This window comes from Crinia signifera, chromosome 2 (assembly GCF_055691185.1).
Source record: "Crinia signifera chromosome 2, ASM5569118v1, whole genome shotgun sequence".
In the NCBI taxonomy this organism is placed as follows: Eukaryota; Metazoa; Chordata; class Amphibia; order Anura; family Myobatrachidae; genus Crinia; species Crinia signifera.
In genome coordinates this window covers 117,143,642-117,167,613 of record NC_139218.1, presented here as the reverse complement: position 1 = coordinate 117,167,613, position 23,972 = coordinate 117,143,642, and the positions used below count along the sequence as shown (strand labels likewise).

The 23,972-nt window shown below is 42.7% G+C and overlaps 1 protein-coding gene across 2 annotated transcripts in view; it reads right to left on the bottom strand.

Moving 5' to 3' along the window:
• Nucleotides 1-14,466: 14,466 nt before the first annotated feature.
• TRIM33 (tripartite motif containing 33) overlaps nucleotides 14,467-23,972 on the bottom strand; it is a 101,301-nt gene continuing 91,795 nt past the window's right edge. Inside the window, exons 16-20 of one of the 2 annotated variants that reach the window (XM_083172751.1) lie at nucleotides 23,596-23,719; nucleotides 21,307-21,381; nucleotides 20,752-20,904; nucleotides 15,767-15,817; nucleotides 14,467-15,685 (exon numbers count right to left, since the gene is read on the bottom strand). In XM_083172751.1, the coding sequence (XP_083028877.1) occupies nucleotides 15,473-15,685; nucleotides 15,767-15,817; nucleotides 20,752-20,904; nucleotides 21,307-21,381; nucleotides 23,596-23,719 (616 nt within the window). In that variant the 3' untranslated portion in view covers nucleotides 14,467-15,472. The remainder of the gene's footprint in view (nucleotides 15,686-15,766; nucleotides 15,818-20,751; nucleotides 20,905-21,306; nucleotides 21,382-23,595; nucleotides 23,720-23,972) is intronic. The other variant, XM_083172752.1, reaches the window with a different exon arrangement.

Below are 23,972 nucleotides of genomic sequence, written 5' to 3'. Positions count from 1 at the left end.
AATAGTATCCTTTTTTATTCCCTTTTTATAGCAAACTTTGCACCTTTTTTGTGTCCTGCCCTTTTTTGCAGTGGAGGGGATTTCGTTAGGAAAATGCTGCCCTGGTACAATACGGGGGCCAGTACTAGAAGTACTGGGGCCCTCTGCCTGCTGGTTCCCACATATTAGGCCCTTTATGACTTCCTCTTGAAAGTGCATAAATGTCCCCCTCTGGCTGGTAGAACGGAATAGCACGTAAGTGCCATCTGGATGATATACACGGCCAGCTTCTTGTACCAGATTTTTGTTTTCCGCAGGGGACTGTACGGCTTCAGTACCTGATCTGAAAGATCCACTCCGCCCATGTACTTATTGTAATCTAGGATACAATTAGGTTTTGAGGTGTGGGTACTGGTACCTCGTACAGGGACGGAGGTGGTACTGTCTCCATGAATTGTTGTCAGTATAAGGACATCCCTCTTGTCCTTATATTTGACCAACAACATATTTTCGGTGCATATTCCCCTGCTTTCACCCCTTCTCAGTAATTGGGCAACGTGCGTTTTTGGGAGGCCTCTTTGGTTCTTGCGCACAGTACCGCAAGCTGCTGTACCTCTTGAACCAAGGGCCTTAAACAGGGGGATGCTAGTGTAAAAGTTATCCACATAGAGGTGATAACCTTTATCCAGGAAGGGGTGCACTAAATCCCAGACAATTTTTCCACTAACACCTACGAGGGAGGGGGGGCATTCTGGCGGTTCAATTCTTGAGTCCTTCCCTTCATATACCCTAAACCTGTCGGTGTACCCTGAGGTGCTTTCACACAGCTTATACATTTTTATGCCATACCTTGCCCTCTTATTGGGAAGGTACTGGCGGAATTTAACCCTTCCTTTAAAATGTATAAGGGACTCGTCGATACAAATAAATTTTTCAGGGATGTACATCTCTGCAAATTTGGCACTGAAATGATCAATGACCGGCCTGACTTTGAATAGCCGGTCAAAGGTGGGATCATCTCTGGGTGGGCACTGTGCATTATCGGTGTAATGTAAAAATTTAAGGATTGTCTCAAAACGAGTCCGAGCCATGGCCATACGGTAAAGTGGGGTGCTGTACAGAACATCTGTACTCCAATATTGCCTAATTTCTGGCTTTTTTACTATGCCCATATGTAACACCAGACCCCAAAACGTCATCATCTCTACTACATCTACAGGGGTCCACCTAGCAAATGATGACGTGAGGTTTTGAGCAATAAACTGCTGGGCATATAAATTACTTTGGTCCACCATTAAATTTATAAAATCATCAGAGAAAAATAATTTGAAAAAGTCAATTTCTCTGAGACCTGTTGAATCAAATTGGATTCCTGGGATGGCCAAAAACTCAGGAACCTGGGGCTCAAAATTGTCTGGTGGTGGCGTCCATACGGGATCAATCATTTGGGGGGGGGTCCTCAGCTGCTCTACGGGGGCCCCTCATCACTAGAGGAGCTTAAGACGAATCCTTCAAATTCCCCGCTTGCATCACTGGCTGTGTCAGAGTCAGAGGCAAGCATGGCATATGCCTCCTCCACTGAATACATTCTTCTGGATGACTGGGATGACATTTGGGATGACATTTGGGATGCCATTTTTATTTTTGTGTTTCTGTAAGTGTAATGTTTCAACACGTGTATAGTGTAGGGGGGGTACAAACTTTATTTCAACACGGGGGGTATGTAGTGTGTATGTAGTGCAGAAAAAAAAAAAAAAAAAAAACTTTATACAGGAATTTGATCCCAATAAAAAAAAAAAAAAATTGAAGGGGTTAAAAAAAAAAAAAAAAAAAGGTCCTGCGCCAAAAATTGAGCACAGATGTTGGTCAGTAACGTCCGTCACTGAACAGCGCTCCAAGGCAACAGGAATTTGATCCAAAAAAAAAAAAAATTATATCAACCCTGTGCCAAAAATGCTGTTCAGTGATGTACGTCACTGATCAGCGCTCAGCGGCCACAGGACACCCACAAAAGCAACGTGGGTGTAAAAACAAAACCCCACTGCACTCTCCAAAAAAAAAAAAAAACTGCAGATCAGTGATGCAACACTGATTAGCAGTGAGGGGCAGCAGGCACCCAACTGTGGGTGCAACCTGACAGGGTATATATATTAAAAAAAAACCCTGGACCCCCAAAAAGTTGCTGATCAGTTAATTTATACTGATCAGCACAAAAGGGGGGGCAGCAGTCAGTTGCACAGGCAGCACAAGCTTTGGTGCAACTGACAGGTATATATATATAAAAAAAATAACCCCTGCACCCCCAAAAAGTTGCTGATCAGCACAGATATACTGATCAGCACAAAAGGGGGTGCAGCAGACACAAAATATAGCACTCTCTGTCACTATCTCTCACTATCTCTCACTATCTCTCACTATCTCTCACTATCTCTCACTATCTCTCACTATCTCTCACTATCTCTCACTATCTCTCACTATCTCTCACTATCTCTCACTATCTCTCACTATCTCTCACTATCTCTCACTATCTCTCACTCTATGACACTGCAGCAGCACACAGGAAGTGACAAGATCCAGTAAGCATCCAGCTGCTGGCAGCACGCTACCAGCGGTGATCAGGTAAGTATCAGGCAAGGATCAGGCAAGGATCAGGTATGTATATCACGACAGATTGGCCGGTGACCGCTCTGCACGCAATTCCAGACCGGAATGGCGTCTGCAGCGCAGTCACCGTTAGTTTAAATAACGCGCTATGGCTGTGATTGGTCCGTCGGACCAATCACAGCCTTGGGGGCAGGTGGGGTGAGGTGTGGTCATCACCGGTGACCCCCTCACGCCCCCTCCCACCCGGCGGTGATTGACACCTGTGTTACCGAGCGTCATATTCGCCGGTAACACAGGAAAACGCTGCGATTGGCTGTTCACATTGAACAGCCAATCACAGCGATCGCCGACGGGGGGGAGGCATCGCCGCCCCCCCTGGACATGCTGGGACATGTCTGCTGTCAGGGACAGCAGACATGTTTAAACTGTCACCGCGTCTATAGACGCGGGGACAGTTTAAAGTCACGACGTATATATACGTCATGTGTCGGGAAGTACATCCCGGCCATGACGTATATATACGTCAAACGTCGGGAAGGGGTTAATACTGGGTAAGTAAAACAAGACATTTTTTCCCTCAGCACACTGAGTAATGTTAGTAACCAATCTAGAACACTACATGATAATAGAATTCAGAGATATTGGTTACATATAACTGTGAAGGTGTATGCTATGCCCTCAAGCCGCATCAAGGCTTCTCTGTATATTGGGGGTCCCTAGCACTATATCTAGGTGCAGGGTGCGGCACCCCAAAAACCATCATAAGCTTGGAAGCCCAGTGCGGCATGCCAGTGATATACGAAGTGTTAATAATTAGTGATAAGAAGCCGAAGCTATATATAAAGAGAGAGATAAATGAAATGTAATTAAAATAGGAGAGAGATAGTGTTAGTGAGGGAAAAGTGTTAATAGAATGTAAGGGCATGCCGCACTAAAGCCACCCAGCCCATCCAGTCCAGGAGCACCGCACCCCACACCACCGTTACCCTAAATTGGGTCTGCGATTAACCAGCAAGGAGCCACATGATAATGGCTCCTTACTTGATATATCCAAACTAAGAGCTACCTACCTTGGAGCAACCCCAGACTACTCCATGTGGCATATCAGGACCCACATCTCCTCCTAATATGGGCTCCCTTCTGCCTCTAACATACATACAGATAGTGGTAGATGCTCAATTAGTTCAGTAACATTACCCAGGTGCATGAGGGAGGGTTTAATACTGGGTAAGTAAAACAAGACATTTTTTCCCTCAGCACACTGAGTAATGTTAGTAGTTAATCTAGAACACTACATGATAATAGAATTCAGAGATAATGGTTACATATACCTGCGCAGGTGTATGCTATGCCCCTGTTTTCCACCAGGATATTATCAATCTTGTCCTTAAAGTAGGAGGAAATTATTTTGCACTGATGGTAGCTGGTGGGCGAGGGTACAGAAGAGACTTAAAGGTGTTGAAAAGTTGATTAGGGTTGGTGGTAGGTATGCCAATCCCCGGATTTCAGGGATTTTTGGTTTGGATTTCAATGCACATTTAAATACCTTTAAACACTTTGTCGGGCAGCGCTGAGCACAAGCAACACCCGGGCTCAGGTGTTGCCCAGAAAACATGCTGTGCAGTCACACTGATGTTAGTGGTCACGCTCATTCCTGCTGCCTCTGTATACTCAACCTGCCCGATAAACAGCAAAAGGATTGCTTCTAAGCAGTTCCCAGTGGCATGAGACCAATCGCAGGATTGAGTTTTCAATCCCAAACCCCGGGATTGAAAAAAAATAAAATAAATGGACCGGGATTGGCCTCCCTAGTTGGTGTCATGGGAAGAGATGAGAGAATGGAAGTATGTTTGTTTGGCAGTGTCCAAAGCATTGCGGTAGGCGTAGGATAGTCATATATGTGAGAAAATCACTTGGATTCTGAGATTTACGCCACTGGCGCTCTACTTTATGGGACTGTTTTTATAGTTGCTTTGTTCATTTGGAGTGCTACGGCCAGCATCTAAGCCTTTGTGGGGTGTAATGGGAGGCTGGAGCCACTTAGTCAAGTAGTAGTAGTACGTTTATTTATAAGGCGCCAAAGTGTCCGCAGCGCCGTACATAGCAAACAAAAAAACAAATTACAAGGTAAGGTACAGGGTGTGTTGATAAAATACAGCATAAATAGGGGTATAGCTGGTAGAACTAAAATCAGCATCAGCTCAGAAGTAGGTGTCAAAATTGTCGAGGAGACTGAAGATGAAGTAGAGGAAGGGAAGAACAGGACAGGAGCACAGGTGAGGTAAAGAGGTAGGGTCAGTACGTGAGGAAGGAGGGCCCTACTCATAAGAGTTAACATACTAAAAGGACGAACGAAAACAATAGGATAAGTAGGAACGGATGGGAACGGAGGCAGGATAGGAGGATCAAAAGAGGTTAGGAGGAGGGATAGGGTAGTCGAAAAAAGTGGGTTTTGAGGGAGCGCTTGAAGGAGGTAAGGGAATCAGAAAAAGTCAAGGGCTTTTTCAAGCGTCTGATACAGGTCATACAAAGCAGAATTCGGAGAGGTAAATGTAGAAATTTGTGAACTGTTGGAGAGGTGGAAAGTTGTGGAAAATTAATAGTGTTACTATTTCTGCGGGTAAGGAGGTGGCTTGCTTGATTTCAGTGTCAATCTTGAGGTGATGGAGGACAGTAAGAGGGTGATCAGATTGATCAGAAAGAGAAGGAAGTGTTAGTGGTCTGACTGCTCTACTCATGATGAAGGTCACTGCCTTGATCTTGCATACAGCAGGCTATGCGCAGTCTCTGATTTTACTGTGGGAGGCCGAGAGAGGAGTTTGGAAACATGCAGAGATGGTGGACTGTCAATTGATGTCACACAAGATGATGATGAGAGGTCAGAGGATAGGAAGTGGGAGAGAAACCTTTCAGAAATATCAGATTCTTAACCGTTTTCCTCTACTCCACCATGGCAGCCATGACCTCATGGGTTCCTCCCCCCCGTGGGTAGTTATCGGGAAAGGGAGAAAAAAAAAAAAAAAAAAAGACACCATCCCCTATATTAGGGCACCTCCTCCTTGTCTCAGTGTCTTTTGACTTTTCCAGCTTAAATATAAACACAGTTAGTACATAACTAAATAACACAATGGGTCGGGAATATATGCTGCCATGGTGGAGTAGAGGAAAAACACATTATCAGATAAGAATCTGATATTTCCTCTACCTCCCCATGGCAGCCATGACCTCATGGGTCCTATCCCAGCAGTTACGTCACTTGGGTGGGAATTGATCATATCATAAGATCAAGTAAATAATAATGCTCCTTTTTTTTTTAATATATTAATTTTTTTTTATTTTTTTATATTACTGCACTGAGGACTCTTCTACCAAACTTCGCATCCGCTGAAGATAGGACATCAATACGATAGTGCTTGGTAAACGTATGAATCGATGACCATCCTGCTGCTTTACACAGCTCTACCGCCAAAGCGGATTCTCTCAGCCCACAACGCAGCCACTGCCCTTGTAGAGTGTGCTTTGAGTCCCTTGGGCGGTTCTTTCTCTTTCAATTCGTAGGCTTTAATTATGCACAATCTGATCCATCTTACAATTGTTGCTTTCGAAGCCATATGACCTTTCCCTTACCAAATCCAATTTATTCAGACGCTCCTCTCTTGTTTTCTGGATTCGTACATAATGACAGCACTACTATTTCTTGATTAAGGTGGAACTCAGATACCACTTTTGGTAAAAACTGAGGATTTGTGCGTACCACCACCTTATCACTAAAAAATTTTAAAAAAGGCTCCTCCGCCCATAACGCCTGCAACCCGGACACCCTCCTCGCTGAGGCAATCACCACTAAAAAAACGACCTTCCAAGTAAGCAGACTTAAATTGATTTCTTCCAATGGTTCAAAAGGTTCCATGGCTAACACTCCCAACACCAAATTTGAGTCCCAGGGCGCCATTGATGCCCTCACCCTCGGTCTCATTCTTTTGGCTGCTTGAAAAAAATGGCGTACATACTTATTATCCCCAACCTTTTGGTCTAGCATAGCTCCTAAGGCTGACACTTGCACATTCAAATGAATTGACTGCTAGCCTCATCTGTAACAATTCTGTAGAAACTCCAGAATGGAGGAAATCTTCTTTGGAGTTATTTGATTTTCATGACACCAATGTATGTACCTTCTCCAAATTTTGTAGTAAGACCTTGAAGTAGACATTTTTAGAAAAACCCTTGCTATTTAGGCAGTTGATTTCAACCGCCAGGCAGTCGGCCTCCAGGCCTGTGGCTGCGCTTGACGTACTCGGCCTTGTATCAGTAGATCGGGTGTTGACGGGAGCATCCATGGACCGTCCACTGCCATCTGAAGGACCTTGTTGAACCATGCCCTCCTTGGCCAGAACGGCAGTACCGCTATGACCTCTGTCGTTTCTCTTTGGATTTTTCTTAAAAATCTTGCGATCACTGGAAACCGTGGGAACACGTACGCCCTCGACATGTCCCAAATTGCCGTTAATTGCTCTATCTGTGAGGCTCGAGGATCTTGGAAAAAAAAAACTGGTACCCTCCTGTTGGCAGGTCAACCTGTGGCACCCACCACCTCGTTGTTAGTGTGGCAAACACCTCGGTGTTGAGCTCCCATTCGCCTGGCCAGCGTTTTTTCCTGCTCAGCTCATCTGCAATTTGATTTTCTTTGACTGCTAGAAAAACGGCTATAATCGCGGGAACCGTGGCTTCCGCCCACTTGAATAACTCGGTCATGTCTTGCATGAGTTGAAGGCTCCTCGTACCTCCTTGCCGATTGACGTACGACACCACCAATCGATTGTCTGACCTTATTACAACTTCTTTTCCGATCAGCTCTTCTCGAAAATGATGACAGGCTAGTACTACCGTCTTCATCTCTTAGGTTTGAATGTGCTTTTCGCCACTCCCAGGACCACTCTCCTTGAGCCATCCTCTGCCGGCAGTTTGCTCCCCAGTCTGACTGACATCGGTGGTCACGATGACCTGTTCTATTACCGCAAATGACTTTCCTCTTTCTAAACGATTCTCGTTCGCCCACTAGTTCAGGTCTGACTTTGCGGCTCTTGTCAACACGATTTTCTGTGACAGATCCTCGCTCCTTCTGTCCCATTGAGCCAAGAAAGAATTTTGTAGTTTTCTCGTGTGCCATCTTGCCCACTGCACTGTGTCCAGTGCTGCTGCCATCAAGCCTAATACTGTCATACAATCAGTCACAAAGGAGTCTGAAAGTGCAGTTCTGAGCATCTCTACCAAATTTGACATCTGTGCCGGAGGTAGTACAGTATCTGAGAAGATTTACATCCCTCACAAACACTGCCGACATGTTTCTCTGGCAGGTGCTTATCACAGAAGCTGCATTTAGGCACATGCACTTTTTTGGGCTTGGCCTAAAGGCCCCCATACATTAGTCCGACTTGTCCTAAGGACAAGTCGGACCTGATTTCACCCTGCAGCTCCCCGGGAGGGGGACACACGATTAGGCACTTGATGTGCCAAGGTTTGCATATGATAAATCGCATGGATTTATCATATGCGGTCCCCGGGGAGCTGCAGGAGGAGGGAGCCGTGCGGGGTAGTCATCAGCGGGCGGGGGATGCTGGCTAATAGAGAGCCGAGCAGGGGAGGCTGCATAGTGAGCCGGGCAGGAGGAGGGTGACAGCGGGAGCAGCGCGCTGGGCAGGGAGGATGACACTGGCTGCCGGGCAGCGGCGGGAGCAACACAGATAACTTGAAAAAAAAAAAAAAGCCCATACAGAATGACTAGCAAGCCATTGATTGGCTGAGACCTCTCTCAGCCAGGGTGTCTGCAAGTGCGATTTGGGCCAATTTCACGGCCCGATTCATCCAAATCGGGTGAAATCGTGCCCAAATCGCATAGTGTATGGTGGCCTTTAGTCTCTTTATCTTTACTTGACTCTGACCTAAAAATAAAACATACTACCTTTACCATCAGAATTTTTACCCCTGCAATAAAAAATACCCACAGGAATACGGCTTACACTGACTTTTTTACAGACTGCCGCTTTTCTTCCTCCATGGTATCAGCGGTGCAGCACTAACAATAATAAAAACCAGAGTGAATTCCAAAAAATACAAAAAACATCTCACTCTCTCTCTGCACAAGTGTGACCCTACCTGCACCACCTTGCACAAAGAAAACAATATATTGTCAGTGCTGATGCACTAACAAACCAAAACCAAAGTGCATCCAGCCAAAAAGAACAAATACTGCCATACACGTTGGTGGTATAGCACACTAATTAATCCAACTACATTGGTGGTACAGTGGGAGAAAAATATACCATACCCGTTGGTGGTATAGTGCTTACCGCTGCTCAGCCGCCTGCTCTCAGCGTCTCTTTCCAACTTCTGCCACTCTCCGGCGGAAGTAGTCACACTTATGCGCCGCACCGTCTGATGATGTCCGCCCGCTCTCCCTCTGGATTAACGCAGGCTCGGCATGACGCGCCCGTGCTCCTTCCTGCGCCATGCCGTGGACGCCGCCGCTCAAGCTCGCCCCCACAGAGGGGTCGCATGCAGCACCCAGAGCCGATGCTCTTAGAGGCCGGCTCTTCCTCTTCCTCCCTGCCAGAACGCCGCAGCGGTGGTCCGGGATTCTGCCTGCACCTTCACAGGGTAAGCCATTCCCTCACTACCCCGGAAAGGGAAAAAGACACTGACACAAGGAGGAGGTGCCCTAATATAGGGGATGGTGTCTTTTTCCCTTTCCTGATCACTACCCACGGTGGAGGAACCGAGAAACTGAGGTTTGGGAAGCCCAGGTCAGTGATGGATAGCAGCAGAGAGACGGTAAAAAAATCCTACCATGTTTCCCTAACAATAAGCCCTACCCGAAAATAAGCCCTAGCTAAATCTCGATTTCTCCAAGTCCCTACACCCCCCCCCCCCCCCCCCCCGGTACTGCTAGCATCAGCGGTCCCAGGGATGCATTTCACAGAGGCTGAAAAACGCAGAAGGAAAGTGGCAGTTGTGCTTAAAGTATACGGTGATTGAGGGGCATGATGTGGATAAAAGCAGGACTGAGAGGCTAAATTAAGCCCTACCCTGAAAATAAGCCCTGTAGAGGTTTTTGGACTGAAAAACAGTGTCTTATTATCGGGGAAACACGGTAATAGAGTCAGCTTCAAATTATGTGACTGAGTAAAGGAACTGGTGGTAGAACAGTGTGTGTGTGTGTGTGTGTGTGTGTGTGTGTGTGTGTGTGTGTGTGTGTGTGTGTGTGTGTGTGTGTGTGTGTGTGTGTGTGTGTGTGTGTGTGTGTGTGTGTGTGTGTGTGTGTGTGTAGAAATAGGACAGTAATATTCCTACACACCCCCACCTCATTTACTGTTACCAGGTCTAAAGGTGAGAGTGAAGTGGAGACCACCGTGTGACAGTTCTGCAATAGCCAGAAGGTTTACGTAGTCAGATTGAGAGGTAGTGGATGGATGTTAATTTGTTGCAAATAGAGTGTGTATTTAAAAGGGCACATTTAAATTGCTTGGTGGGAGGAATTTGATATTTTATGAGGTTGAACCAGCTAAATCTGAGTGGGACAGGTCGATGAGGCCTAGATTTGATGATATGTTAATAGCTAATAAGATTAGAAAGGATATATTGGTGGATTTTTTATTTATTTTTTATTTTGGAGGCAGGATGTGGATGCGAAAGCACATGTAGTGAAGTAAAAAGCTCATGAGTGTTTAGAAAGGGGAGTGTATAATAGAAGAGGCAATGTGCACAGAGTGGTGTCAGGGAGATTATAGGATGTATGAAGTTTAGTGAGTATTTCATGAAATGAAAAGAGAAACAGTAGATTGGGGAGCATGATTTTAATGGAAGTTTAAGACAGGGTTAAGTGTACTTTAATAAGTATTGTAATAACTTTTTTAGATGTTATTCAATGTTGAGGGTGACAGTGATTGGAGCTTGCAGTCCTGCAGCCAATCAGGAGCGACAGATGTGGCTCCTGATTGGCTGCCAGATACCAAGCTTCAATTGGTTTGCGAGCCTGCGCAAAATTTAAAAATAGCTTCGGACCTGAGTATGAATACAGCCAGGCAGGGCACCGCTGCCACTTGTCTTTCATGAGTGGTAGACCAGATTCTGCTTCCTCCTTCCCTGCAGCAAAAAATCTTGTCACCAGGAAGCAGAATCTTCTACATACACACATTCTACATATATAAAATGTACAGAGCTCTGGCTCACAGTCTGCCAACAAGTTGACTGTACGGGAGAAAATAGAGTTAAGATTAGAGCTATAAAAAAGGAATTACATAAAGGCACGAAGTAAAATGCGTTAAAAAACCCTCAATGACTTATGGGTCAATTATTAAAGTATAATATGGCTGTCCTCCAGCTTTCAAATTTTGGTAAAAAAAACCTAAACAAAACACAATCACAGTAGGTCTACTTATCTACTGCACATGAGAAAATCAGGAAAAGGACTGTTCTATTCCTGCTTTGTGTAACAGCAAATCTCTCTATTAGATCCCATTACACATTTAAGACCCCCAGAACGATTTTTTGGCCAATTGTTCGATTTATTGCCGGATATTGCCGATTGTCCGATTTCTGACCGATATATCAGCCAATAAATCGTTCTAGTGTGTGGGGGCCTTTACACAGTGAGCTACAGACACATGTTGAAGTCTTCTGCATTTGCAAAAAGAAGATCCTTAGCAGGATGGGTGCATTTTGCAAAGCCTGTCTATCAGGTATGTGTAGACAAATATGGCAGTCACATGCAAACATGGCAAAAAATGTGAATTCTTTTGTCCACCATTAGGCACTTCTTGCCAAATAGACCACTTAAGAGACAAATAACCAGATTAAACAACAGCGTTTGGACATTTCATTTTCCAGCAATTTGAATATTTTAATCAGCACCAGGCAGCAGAAACTGCATTTAAATTAAAATGTCATGGGCTTTTAACAAAACAAAGTGCAAGTCGTCTTATGCAAGAGAGCTACTAGGATCATTTCACAAACATTGCAACAAAATACATTTCAGATAAAGCTATGTGCATCACGGGGGAAGATTATTTTTCTATGCACACCAGATTGTTTGTCTACCTACAGACATTTTGTATTGACAAATAGCTCTGTCACATAGAAAACATGAACTACTGAGGTAAAATGTTATTGAAAAGTTATTTCCTCTCAATTAAAGTATAAAATTGGTACTTGTTTCCTAGCACGGCGCCCGTGGGGTTGATCGCATGCCTTAAGTTAAGGTACTTAAGGCATGCGATTGACGCGATTTTCTGTCAATTACCAGCTTTAATTGCCGGTAAAGAGAAAATCGCGTCCATCGTGGGCCATTATAATGGGCCGCGATGCGACCGACGCGATTTTCCCATAGAGAACAATGTTAAATGAGTTTTAAAGTTAAAATCGCGTTGATCACATCGGTCGCATGCCATTATAATGGCATGCGATGCGATCGATGCGATTTTATATAGGGAACAATGGGAAAAGGGACAATATCTCATTGTATATGCCCCCTCATGGGTATGAAGTATGGTTAATGCCCCCCCCCCATTGTTAACGCCACCCCACAGCGTGGCAAGGGGCGGCGGTACGCGTCCTCCAACCTTTTCATACCCCCACTATCCACGTTGGCGTGGAGTTGATTTTACAGTGTGGCGAGCGCAGCGAGCCCGAAGCGTGGTGAGCGCGGCAAGCCCTGCAAGGGGACGCGCATACCTGTGAAGTTATGCGCGTCCCCTCGCCACGCTTCGGGCTCGGTGGCTCGCCACACTATATAAAGATCAACTCCACGCCGCTTGCTACGCTTCGGGTTGGCGTCAATAGTGGGGTGGCGTTAACAATGGAGGGCCATTTCACCCATCAGGGGGGGTTTTGGGGCTTTTTACATTGAAATCAATGTAAAATTGTGTCTCGGGACCATTTTACATTGATTCCAATGTAAAAATCGCGTCCATCGCATGTGATTTGGTTGGCATGCGATGGACGCTATTTTTGCGGCCGCGATCAATACAATTAAAATCGGTGGTGCTGTGCTAGGAAACAAGTACTGTATAATTTTGTTGCAAAACAGTTTTTCATTTTTAGTCCTTCCTTGAAAAAAAAATTATTTTAAATATGAACACATCTCAGTTTTAATGGCACTTCCAAACAAGTTGTTTGCGCATATATATTTGGTTTTGTGTCTGTTTAACCCTTTGAGTGCCAAGTGAATTTATCAAAATAGGTGTAAAAATTGTCAAACATTTTTGTTCATCATAATGACCTGTAATGTTTACCTTATATAGGAAATATCTTTTTTACACAACATTTTTATTTGAAACTATACAACAAATGTGAGCATTTTCAGTATTAGGGGGGTATACAATGTGGGATCACGGCTGTCGATACCCACCGACAGCCGTGATCCAGGCACCGACAGCCGTGATCCAGGCCAATAAAGAGAGACAGGATTCAATGTTCCGCCTGCCGATGGGCGCAAAGGGGGCGTGGCCATGAAAACAGCCGTGGATTGTCGATCTGCAGCCCGGATAACGACAATCCACGGCTATTAGCAGAACGGGCCCTACAGCTTCTGAAGTTGGGCCCGTTCAGCCGTGATCCCGCATCAATGCGGTTATTAATGACAGCATTGAATAGGGAGCCGCCGCTATTTCCCATGTCGGAAACAGCGGTGGCAGATTGCATACCTCCTTAGTATTTGTGCATCTCACAGATGTTGGCACTCAAAGGGTTAAAATCTTACTCATTTCACATCCCAGTCTAATCACACCACACTAAGAATGGCAAAGAAAAACAAAAATCAAAGATTCTATTGCTAAAACATTATACCTCTGAAAAATGGATACATACAACACTGTTGCATTTTACCCATCTTTTAGTTTTCTTCATTAGATGAACCATTACTGTGCTTGCATACACAATTGTAATAAAATGATAAACGTAAAACTTCGTTTGGCATTATTATACATGACGAAACATAATTTTTTTAAAAAGGGTTCAGTTAAAACTAATGTAGGGACATTGAAATTCTCATAAACATGTAAACATTTTGTTAACCATAGCAGAATGTGAGGTCTTAAAACAGATTACCTGAATGGAAGCAATTACAGCATGGAAGTTTGATACACATAAAAAAAACTACTATTTCCCACCCAAACAATTAGTATGAATATGCATTGACTTAGAACAAGAAATAGAAGCGGTTACAGAAACAATTTCATAAGATGGGAACACCCAATATTTCTCCAAGAGTAACAGTCTGAAAGAAAATTTAAATTGAAACGGAGAAAGCTGCCAGATGGAAGCACATTTTACATGTTGTGCAAGCTACCCAATAAACTTACATTCAATAACATGACACACAGTGTTTACGTTAAATACCTTCAGGCATGGGGGGGGAAGCTCCAAATTTCTTCCAGGGCTTGTTGCATATAAAACATTCATGTGCTACTCATTGGCTATGACACAGGATCTCAAACTCAATTCTTAGGAACTCACACAGTGCCTGTTTTGCAGGTCTCCTCATAGAATCACAAGTGAAATAATTAGCTCCACCTGTAGATCTGCTGGGTGACCTGGAAAACGTGAACTGTGTGGGGTCCTGAGGACAGAGCTTGAGTACCCCTGGGCTATGATTAGGTTTGTTACAGTTCTGCTTTAAACCATAAAGTGAATCTTTTGGACAACCATGGTCAGTAAAGGAAAGGAGGTAGAAATGATGTTTGCTTAAAACGACTATAGGATTTATTGGGATTCCTCTAGCAGACATATGACCACTAATTGGTTGTAAAATGTTTTGTTTTAGTAGCAAGCTCTGCATAAAACATCTTCAAAGAACATACTCCATCGAAAACAAAAGAAAACAAACACCAATCTGGAAAGGTTGCCATCTTGAGACACTCAGGTTCTATGTACAAGTAAGACACAGTGAGCATAGCAAAATGATACATTTGTTAAACAAATCAAAAAAGGAAGACAATGTAATTTTGTAATTATTTTAAATGTATTAAAATTTCCCAACTACCACTCAAGTGTTAAAACATGATAAAATCAAGAATATTTAACCAGTAACTTAATTTATTTTTCCTTGTCCTGGATGCAAGACAACAGCAATGGTTGACAATCTGTTGCCTGAAACAATGCAGTTTGAATTTACGAACACTTATTAGCTTCCTCATATATACATAGCAAAAGTTAATGTTTTTATGATCCAAGTTAAACTGTTTCCTTCACAAAATATATATCTATGTATCAGAACTTTGAAGGATGACCCACTCAGCTAACCACTCAAGTCAAAATAAAAATAAAAACTTAGTGACAAAAAAAAAATGAGAATGAAAAAATCATTCAGAAAGCAATTTTAAACCTGTACCATGTATTTCACTGTTCCAGAAGTCAAACTACAAAGCAGCCTGACTAGTAGAGGAGAAAGTGTTACAGTAAACTCCATGTACTGGTCCGATCTTCAAGAAAGAAATAGATTAACAAGCAACATCAACCACCAAGTCCACATATAGATCTGTACAAAGAACGGTTGAAAATACCAAGCCAAGGGAATTGTCCTCAATATTTCACAAAATCTAAGTGAGATTACGAATAGACTGTTCCTTGAGGCAAAAGTTCAAATGAACAAAATAAAATAAAAACTTTAAAAAAAAAATTCTGAAGAAAGTGACAATGTCTCCTCCATTTGTCTTCTTTAAAAGAATGTTCATCTTTTCTGTACAAACATTAGTTGGTCTAATACTGTCTAAAAGCTGCCAGCTTCTCCTTGATGGTAGCTGGTGTAGGCGAGAAGATATTCCAGGAACACTTAAATAAGTACTTCTTAAAGTTATTTTTTTTCTACAGAAAAGTGTAAAGTTCAGAGCATTTAAAATCACTTTATATGCACTGGCTTCTCATCTGATTTTAGACGTTTTCTTCGAGGCTGTACAAAATCCTCATCCGAGTCCTCTGTTATTTCACCATCGTCCTCCTCTGGTTCAAACTCTGACACTGGTTGGAAGGTCCTGTCAGGGTAGATTTCTGGAAGTTTGTCCTCAAAGTACAATGCAACAGCCTTTCCTGCTTGGGCCACTTCTGAATCGTTCTGTTGAACAAAAAAAAAAAAAAAATTCACTTACGGTTATGCATAGACTTCTGTCAAGTTTGCATGGTTTGGAAAGCTTACCTGCAGATTAATTTCTTGTGTTTCTGCATAAACTTGAACAACTTTCATCATCTAAAAAGGACACCAAAGTCAAAAAAAATGTGAAAATCATTTATTCTAAGATTTATTTTTAGGGTTTCACCACAAAACAAGGCCATAACAAAGAATAAAAAGTAGTTATGACCAGACTGCAATTTAAAAATCTATGTTAAATAAAATAGAATTACACTTTCAAGTAATACAATATGACTGACTGAAATTACAGTCAATCTCCAAAGCTGCTGTCATGAGAAAAGGCGTAAGACCATATGAGACGCAGCAGTTTTAGTTTTGATAATGCAAAATTGGGATTAAAAAAAACCCCAGCATTTTGGTTGGGGGCTACAGATGACCAGTTAACAATGAACACTAAGATTACATGATTAATCAGATAACCTCAGCAAATGGAGAACGAAAAAAAAAAACACCAAATGTCTTCAAGGAATACGCAACAGTGCAGTCTGAGATGTGTTACGGGTCCTCTTATTCACTTCAGTGGCCACAACAGAGGATCACAGAATTTCCTTCATTTGAAAATTATCTATAAACTGGTCACCTGGAGTGAAACCTTCTTAGGAAGGCCTAAAAGGTGCCTTTGGCTGGATCCCTACAGAGAACATTTTCTACTTCTAAAGACAGACATAACCAACCCCCACAGAAAAAAAAAAAAAAAAGGCATACATGGTGGAAGCTTCGAGTCATGGGACAGTCATACCAAATAAAATAAATATCTAAGGTTATCCACTCACTGTACATTATACTTTCATTTGGACCAAACAGGCAAAGATTTAAGTAGCAGACATAACAGCTGGCCAGCTCTCTACGGTGTCAAGCTGTGGTTTCAGATGGTAATATTACAAAGCCTCACAGCATGGTATCTTTTGCAAAAGGTCATCATAGTGGCAGACCAAAGGGGAAGCATAGGACAATAGAGAGCATTATGCTCAGCTGCTTCCATAAATCCCTTCCTTGTGGAGCCTGAATAACAAAATGTTCCCAAACACAGAAGGATTGACTACATTCTGCACCGATATTTAGGAACAGGTTGTGAGATTTTCCCTTTCCATAATTCACTTGTATATCAAAAAATAAAGAGCACCCATCACCTAATTTTCTGAGCAGACTTGGGCATCCCGAAGCAGAATTCGCGAAAGTGCTACCCAATGTAGTACAGATGTGGGCATTCAAATCAGAAAGTAATTCGATAAACCTGGTTTATGCCTTTCAGTAACTTTTGTACAAGTATGGTGTTAGTTATTATAAACATATAGAGGAACCGATAGCCATGTAAACTAGTTGTGTAAAAATCAAGTTCAGCTGCAGCAACAGGACAAACAAGTCACATGGCACAGACAGTTCTTCCAAACTAAAAAAATTTAAGATTTTAAGATGATCTGTTAAACCATGATGTGAATAGAATACTCATTCAGAAATGCAAATATAAAGCATATAGTCATGTATAAAAAGGGATGCTTCACATTATAGAGCACTTCTTTAAAAATAAAACATTTTTTGAAAACCTTTTAGAAAGTGCTTAAATGCAAATATAAAAGTGTATGCATTTCTAATCATAGGCTTTTAATAATTACATACAGGCTATACACTACAGGAATGCAGATGATATGTACAGCAAAATATGATTAGATAATTGGGCTAACAATTGGTACCACTTCTACCCTATAATGAAGGATCATACACCCACCCCAGAATTGACTATGTATTGTCAGATCTTATGGAAACAAAGTACATGTTGTGGTAGCAGAATGACACCCTCTTAACTACTGATTTAAACAGCTGCAGGTGTCATTACCCCATTGAGAACCATAGTCACCTAACTGCTGCTTCTGGCTAAAGGGTGTGCATAGGAGATTTTGCGATAGTAGCCAGGAGGATAAAGCACACCACATCTGCAGTAAGCTGATGCACTATGGGTGCTGATTGGCATCGCTTGGGGGGGAATCCACTTCCACTCACCGGCAGCAGCGATATTAATATAACTTGGCAGTAGTACAACCGGCTTGGTCTCGATAAAGATGCAAAGCGGGAAGAGTCATACTGGGTCAGCCACTAAGCAGAACGTATTACAAGGCAAGCATTCAAAGTTACCCATCAATGCCAAATTATGCATAACTCAGGCCATCAGAAGTGGAGGCAGCTAAGGTGATTAAAGGGAAAATTTCCAAACATAACCAAATTTAGCTAATCACCACAACATAGAACGAAAATACAGTTGCAGAAACTGTCCATGCAGCAACTGTTTTAGTTGCAAATCCAGCATAGAGCACTAACATTTCCTGCAGCAAAAAAGGTTTTGAAACCTACTTAGGGAACAAGGATATATTCACTAGAATGCCCGACACCAATTACATATCCTTATTTTAGGATTTGTGCTGAGGGTGTACATTGGTACCAGTTACTGCTGTAAAATAGTTATCTTATGTACACTCTTGGTTTTGGTACAGAACTGATTCAGGAATCTGATTCAGCAGGTCCTCTGTGAGCTACCACTTTCAGATTGATAAATAGGTCATTAGTAAATTGTAATGTAGTTTGAGAAGAAAATCTTACAGGGTTGGTGCTATACATGCTATAGAGAACATTTACATTAGTAATATTGGGTACTTATGTAGTACCAGGGTGCCCAATTAACATACAAATGTTTATGCAAGAAATTCGCATCGCAATGCACGTCCTATTTTAGTGCCGTGTGATGCGATCTCAGTAGCTGGTGTGATTCTGTTCCTAAAGGCCCCCTTACATTTGTCCGACTTGTCATAACAACAAGTCGGACCCGATTGTCCCAGCAGCTCCCCGGGAGGGATCACATGCGATGGCACTTCATGTGCCAAGTTTTGCATGTGATAAATCTCATGCGATTTATCACATGCCACTCCCGGGGAGCTGCAGGGACAATGGGAGCGGGGGACAGCAGCAGGAATATGCCCGCAAACAGAGAGTGGGCAGGGGGGGGTGTCGGGGTGCAGGGAGCCGGGCAGGAAGCCGCTGGGCAGGGAGCAGGGAGGGCGGCGGCGCAGAGTACAGGGAGCCGGGCAGGAGAACACGATGCAGCAGCAGCACTTCCAAAAAAAAAGAAAAACCCCATACAAACGAATAGGAAGCCATTGATTGGCTGAGACCTCTCTCAGCCAATGAGCGATTGGCTGAGAGAGGTCTCAGCCAATGAATGGCTTCCTATGTGTTTGTATGGCCCTTTTTTTTTTGAAGTGCTGCTGCTGCAGCGTCTTCTCCTGCCCGGCTCCCTGGTACTCTGCGCCGCCCCCCCTGCTCCCGCTGATGCTGCCCGGCTCCCTGCGCCTGACTCTGGTAGGTCCCCTGTTGTGGGGTAGCACGGCTCCGGGCAGCACATAAGATTTAGCAAATCTTATGTGCAGCCCGTCCGACCTCCCATCTCCGATCCGATGCGCACGGGGCCGCGCATCGGGTCGGAGGGGATGTCACCATATGCGATTTGGGACGATTTCACGGCCCGATTCATCCGAATCGGGCAAAATCGTGCCCAAATCGCATAATGTAAGGGGGCCTTAAAACCCCCCACTATCCACGCCACCCCAAAGTGTGGCAAGTGCAGTGAGGGGCGGCGGAACACGTCCTCCCGACCTATTCATACCCCTACTATCCACGTCGGCGTGGAGTTGATTTCATATAGTGTGTTGAGCGCAGCAAGCCCGAAGCGTGGCGAGCCCCGCAGAAAACATGTAAAGTAATGCGCGTCCCCTCGCGGGGCTTGGAGGTTCGCCACACTATATAAGATCAACTCCACGCCGACATGGATAGTGGGGGTATGAAAAGGTCGGGAGGACGCGTTGCACTGCGCTTGCAACGCTTCGGGGTGGCGTTGATAGTGGGGGGTGCCCAAAAATCACATTGCATGTCATTGCAGTGTAGTAAAGTTAATGGCATCGCACCCTATAGCCCGGGGCAAGAGAGCAGTGAATAAATTACTTAGGAAGATTGCATCGCACGCATCGTATGGCACTAAAACCGGACATGCAATGCGATTTCCTTATGCAGAATAGCCCACTAAGCAAATTGCTTAGTGCGTGCCCTGGTACTACATAAGTATCGAAGATTGTTTTAAATATTTTATGACAGTCACTTTTGGTTTCTGAGCCGAGTTACTTATCTGGTGATAAGTAACTATAAAGTATGCATAAAACGACTGTCATAAGGAAAAGGCATGAGGGAAGACAAATAAAAAGAAGTACTTTTAATCATGCATATAATCAACATGTAAATGCATGAGTGCTAAGAGGACATATTATGCTACACAGAGTATCTAAGTATATCTGAAAACAGGAAAGCAAATCTAGTCCCTTATGCCATAAAACGTAGTCAAGCAATATAGGACTGTTAAATTTCGTGTCATTACAAAATCCTCCAACCCACAAAGAAATATTTGCTGCAATAGGCAAATGGGACTACTTCTCACGGCTGTTAAAGCCAGTATCCAGACTCATTCATTCAGCACTGCCTGAGGAAGCAGTCATGTGCCTTTCTTAACCCTTTGAGTGCCAAGAGAATTTGCCAAAAGAGCTGTGAAGATCACCAAACAAACCTTTTTATTAACCCTTTGAGTGCCAACGTTGCTGTGAGAGATCCTCCAAATAGCCGTTAAAAATGCCAGCATTGCTCATAGACTTCTTTTTTGGGGTGCAATATTGAACTATACTTCAGTTAATTGACTTGGCTGTATTTGTATTTACTTAAACTAACAGAACAGTTGCTGTGAGTGAGCACTGGCATTTTTATTGGATATTTTGAGGATCGCTCACAGCAACGTTGGCACTCAAAGGGTTAGTAGTAAATCATATACGTAGAACGGGTATTGCTGTAATGGACAGTCAGTGAAAAGCAGAATAAATAAGCAGACAGAATTGCCCCAACATGCACTGAATTCTGCTAGGTAAAGAGTGATCGCATATAATAAAGTAAGAAGACCAACATACTTCGTTGAACCTTTCACAGTTCTTAAATATAAGCCTGACATCCGCAACAAAGTCTTCAGGCGTCTGGTAGTGTTGAGAATGCTTTTTCTGCAGCTTTTTCTTCACTGTGGACAGATCCATGGGCTTCTTAATTATTTTGTAGTAATTTGGTATCTGCAACAGAATAAAACAGTCTGTTGGTAAATCTTTATTTAAGATACTTTTTTCCAAGGCCAAAGTCTTTGGCAGGCAAGTTTCACTTTGTTATGACAAGGCTGAGAAAGGTCCGGTTTCACATTTTTAAACTACGAACCGAACTTAAAACTAATCCAAATCATTAGGATGGGGCAATAAAAAATAATAATCTATATATTTATATTTATTTATTAAGGCTGGGATTAAAAAGGGACATTTAGGAGCTGATTGGCTGGTGATAATGTACCAGGAACTTTATCATTTCTCCACCGTAATCACCCTATGTAACACTACCTTAAGATATAACTGTAAGGAAATCTTAATTCATCTTATTAGTCACTGCATTATGATATGTGCTATGCTATTAAAGCTCAAACTTACCGAGGCAGGGACTGGTTCTTGAAACTCGATGCTCAGCTCATGGCAGTAGAGATATAGCAGTAGTCTCTCACATTTCTTAACAAAAATGAGAAACAACTATTAAAATACCATGTAGTTAAACAGGGTTACATAGTATGACTTCTGGATACAAACGGCTTTGCCTTAATAGAAGTACTAGTTACGTGGTGATTACTATAAAAAGAGAACTGCATTTTTTTTTTCGTACTGTAGAAATGTAAACGCACCAAGTTCAAAACCTATAAATAAAATGGTGTCTATTCCTGAATTTTGTAAACATCTGAACTTTGTATATGGGCTCTGAAATTTTTTTATATATATATATATATATATATATATATATATATATATATATATATATATATATATATATATATATATATATATATATATATATATATATATATATATATATATATACACACACACACACATATATAAATAAATAAGCAACCCACTGGTTGAGAATAAACCAAAATAAATAATTTGAAGCATTGGCTGGCAGCAAAGAGGAGTATAGCCACCGCTTGCGATTGGTCCAACTGCTTGGCATGCTAGCCATGGCTCAAGCTCCTTGCTGCTGTAGAGATGGCAGAACGATGCTGCACAGGTAAGTCTAGGCCATTGTGTGAAGAATGAGGGCAGGCCTGGGGCTGTTGGCAAAGTTTGGCAGTAAATGCAGGCCTAAGGAGGTAGGCACTGGTGACATAGGAGGATAGCGCTTTAGCATATAAGCAGCCAAAGAGTGAGTGTGCTTGGGAAAGGGGGTGGGGCATGAAATACCATATAAATGGCTCTTGAGTGGTTGGGGATCTTGAGTATATGGAGTGGTTGGGGATCTTGAGTATATGTAGGTGCATAAAGTGCATCTGCATTGGAATATAGCACGGCAAATACATAAATGCAATAAATCTTTTTATTTTTCTACATCAAAGTTTCAAGGCCTATATGGCCTTTACATCAGGATTTATAATAGTTATATAGCTTGATAAAAAGGCCATATAACATTGATATAGAAAAATAGAAGCACTGTTTTGGACTTTGAGAGACTGGAGTGCTGCCTGATTCCCGTTACACAGGGACCTGCTGTTCACTATTTGTACCCTGAACAGTAGCGCACGCAGGGGGGTACCCAGAAACCCCCCCCCCAGGAGTCTAAGGGCCCTAGGCTGAAAGTCCCCTCTTTCCATGGGTACAAACATTTTAAAAATCGGCCCTTGGGAACCGGAGATATCTGACTTCAAAACAGTGGTCCCCATCCAAGCCTGTTAATTGCTCTTCCAAGTCAGATATTTCAGGTTCTGTCTGACTCAGAGTTTCTCTGAGGGTATATTCCAAAAGCTGGGACTCTCCCCCATTGGTGGACACTAGTAGCTTGTCTCTTCTGTTCCCAGAACCAGAGATATCAGCCTTCCAGCAGCTGGTTACTGCTCCAGCTCCACACACCTGGTATGTAGTTTTATATGCTCGTTGGCAGATTGCTCTGCCTCCTGAACTCTGATCCCCTAGACCCCAGTACCATTTGGTAGGTGGGATTCTCTAGTTTTTAAATCCATTAAAATCTAATAAATTTATTTCTGGGAACTGGAGATATCTGCAGTCAAGCAAGCTGTCCTCCCAACAGAAAATTATGAATAATATGCCCACTCCACTATACACCCCTCCTCTGCATATTAAACATCCTCTACCACCCTGGAAGTTATGTGTCAGGGCCCCTTCATTCAGCCCAATGCCCTCTTTTCCCACCCCATCTCCTACCATCTGTACAGTAAAGGGGTAATTAATGGAAATTACTGATCCAGGCGCTACATGCTGAGCAGTTGATATAATACCCCCTATTACCCGGGGGACATCAAAGCTTCCCCCACCCCTACCGCTGGAGGATCAGTAATGGCCCCAATACATTGCTATGCCCAGGGGTCTACACTGCTGTTGACGCCCATATATATATATATATATATATATATATATTGGTCTATCTATAATACTTGAAATGACCCGGCATATACTGGGTCACCTAAGTGTCCATCTCTGTGCTTTGCTCCGCCCCTCTGGAAACCCCCTTCTGAAAATCCTGCGTTTGCCACTGCTGAAGAAGGGCACCCCGGCATATACTTACACTAGAAAGGAGTGCCAAACCACTTTATATACACATATACATCTAAAATGAATACTTATGCCTCGAGTTATCATGCTTATACTCAATAGGCAAATTAAGATCATATTTACATTTTATTTTTCCAAGTGAGTTAATAACTACTGCACACGTACCATTTGGTCCACAGGATTTAAGCCTTGTACAGTCTTCCCTTTCTTACTGTGTTGAGAGTTATCACAGTCATATTCAACTTCCGGTTTGTTGAGATCTCTACAGAACGTACAGATCCATTCACCACTAATGGGGGGAAAAGTTAAACATTTATTTAGGCTTGTGAAGCATTCTACTAAAAATCACCTTCAAAAAAGGAACAATTTACATATCTTTAAGAGTTTTACATTCATTATTTCTCATTTTAAACTTCCAGAAATAAGAAATTCCCAAATTTAAGAGCTGCAAAATTCAAATGTGGACACTTATGAGACTCATTCTTAAGGGAACTAAAAATCTGGTGTTGAATATAGCAACCAAAAATTTACTTCAAAACTCT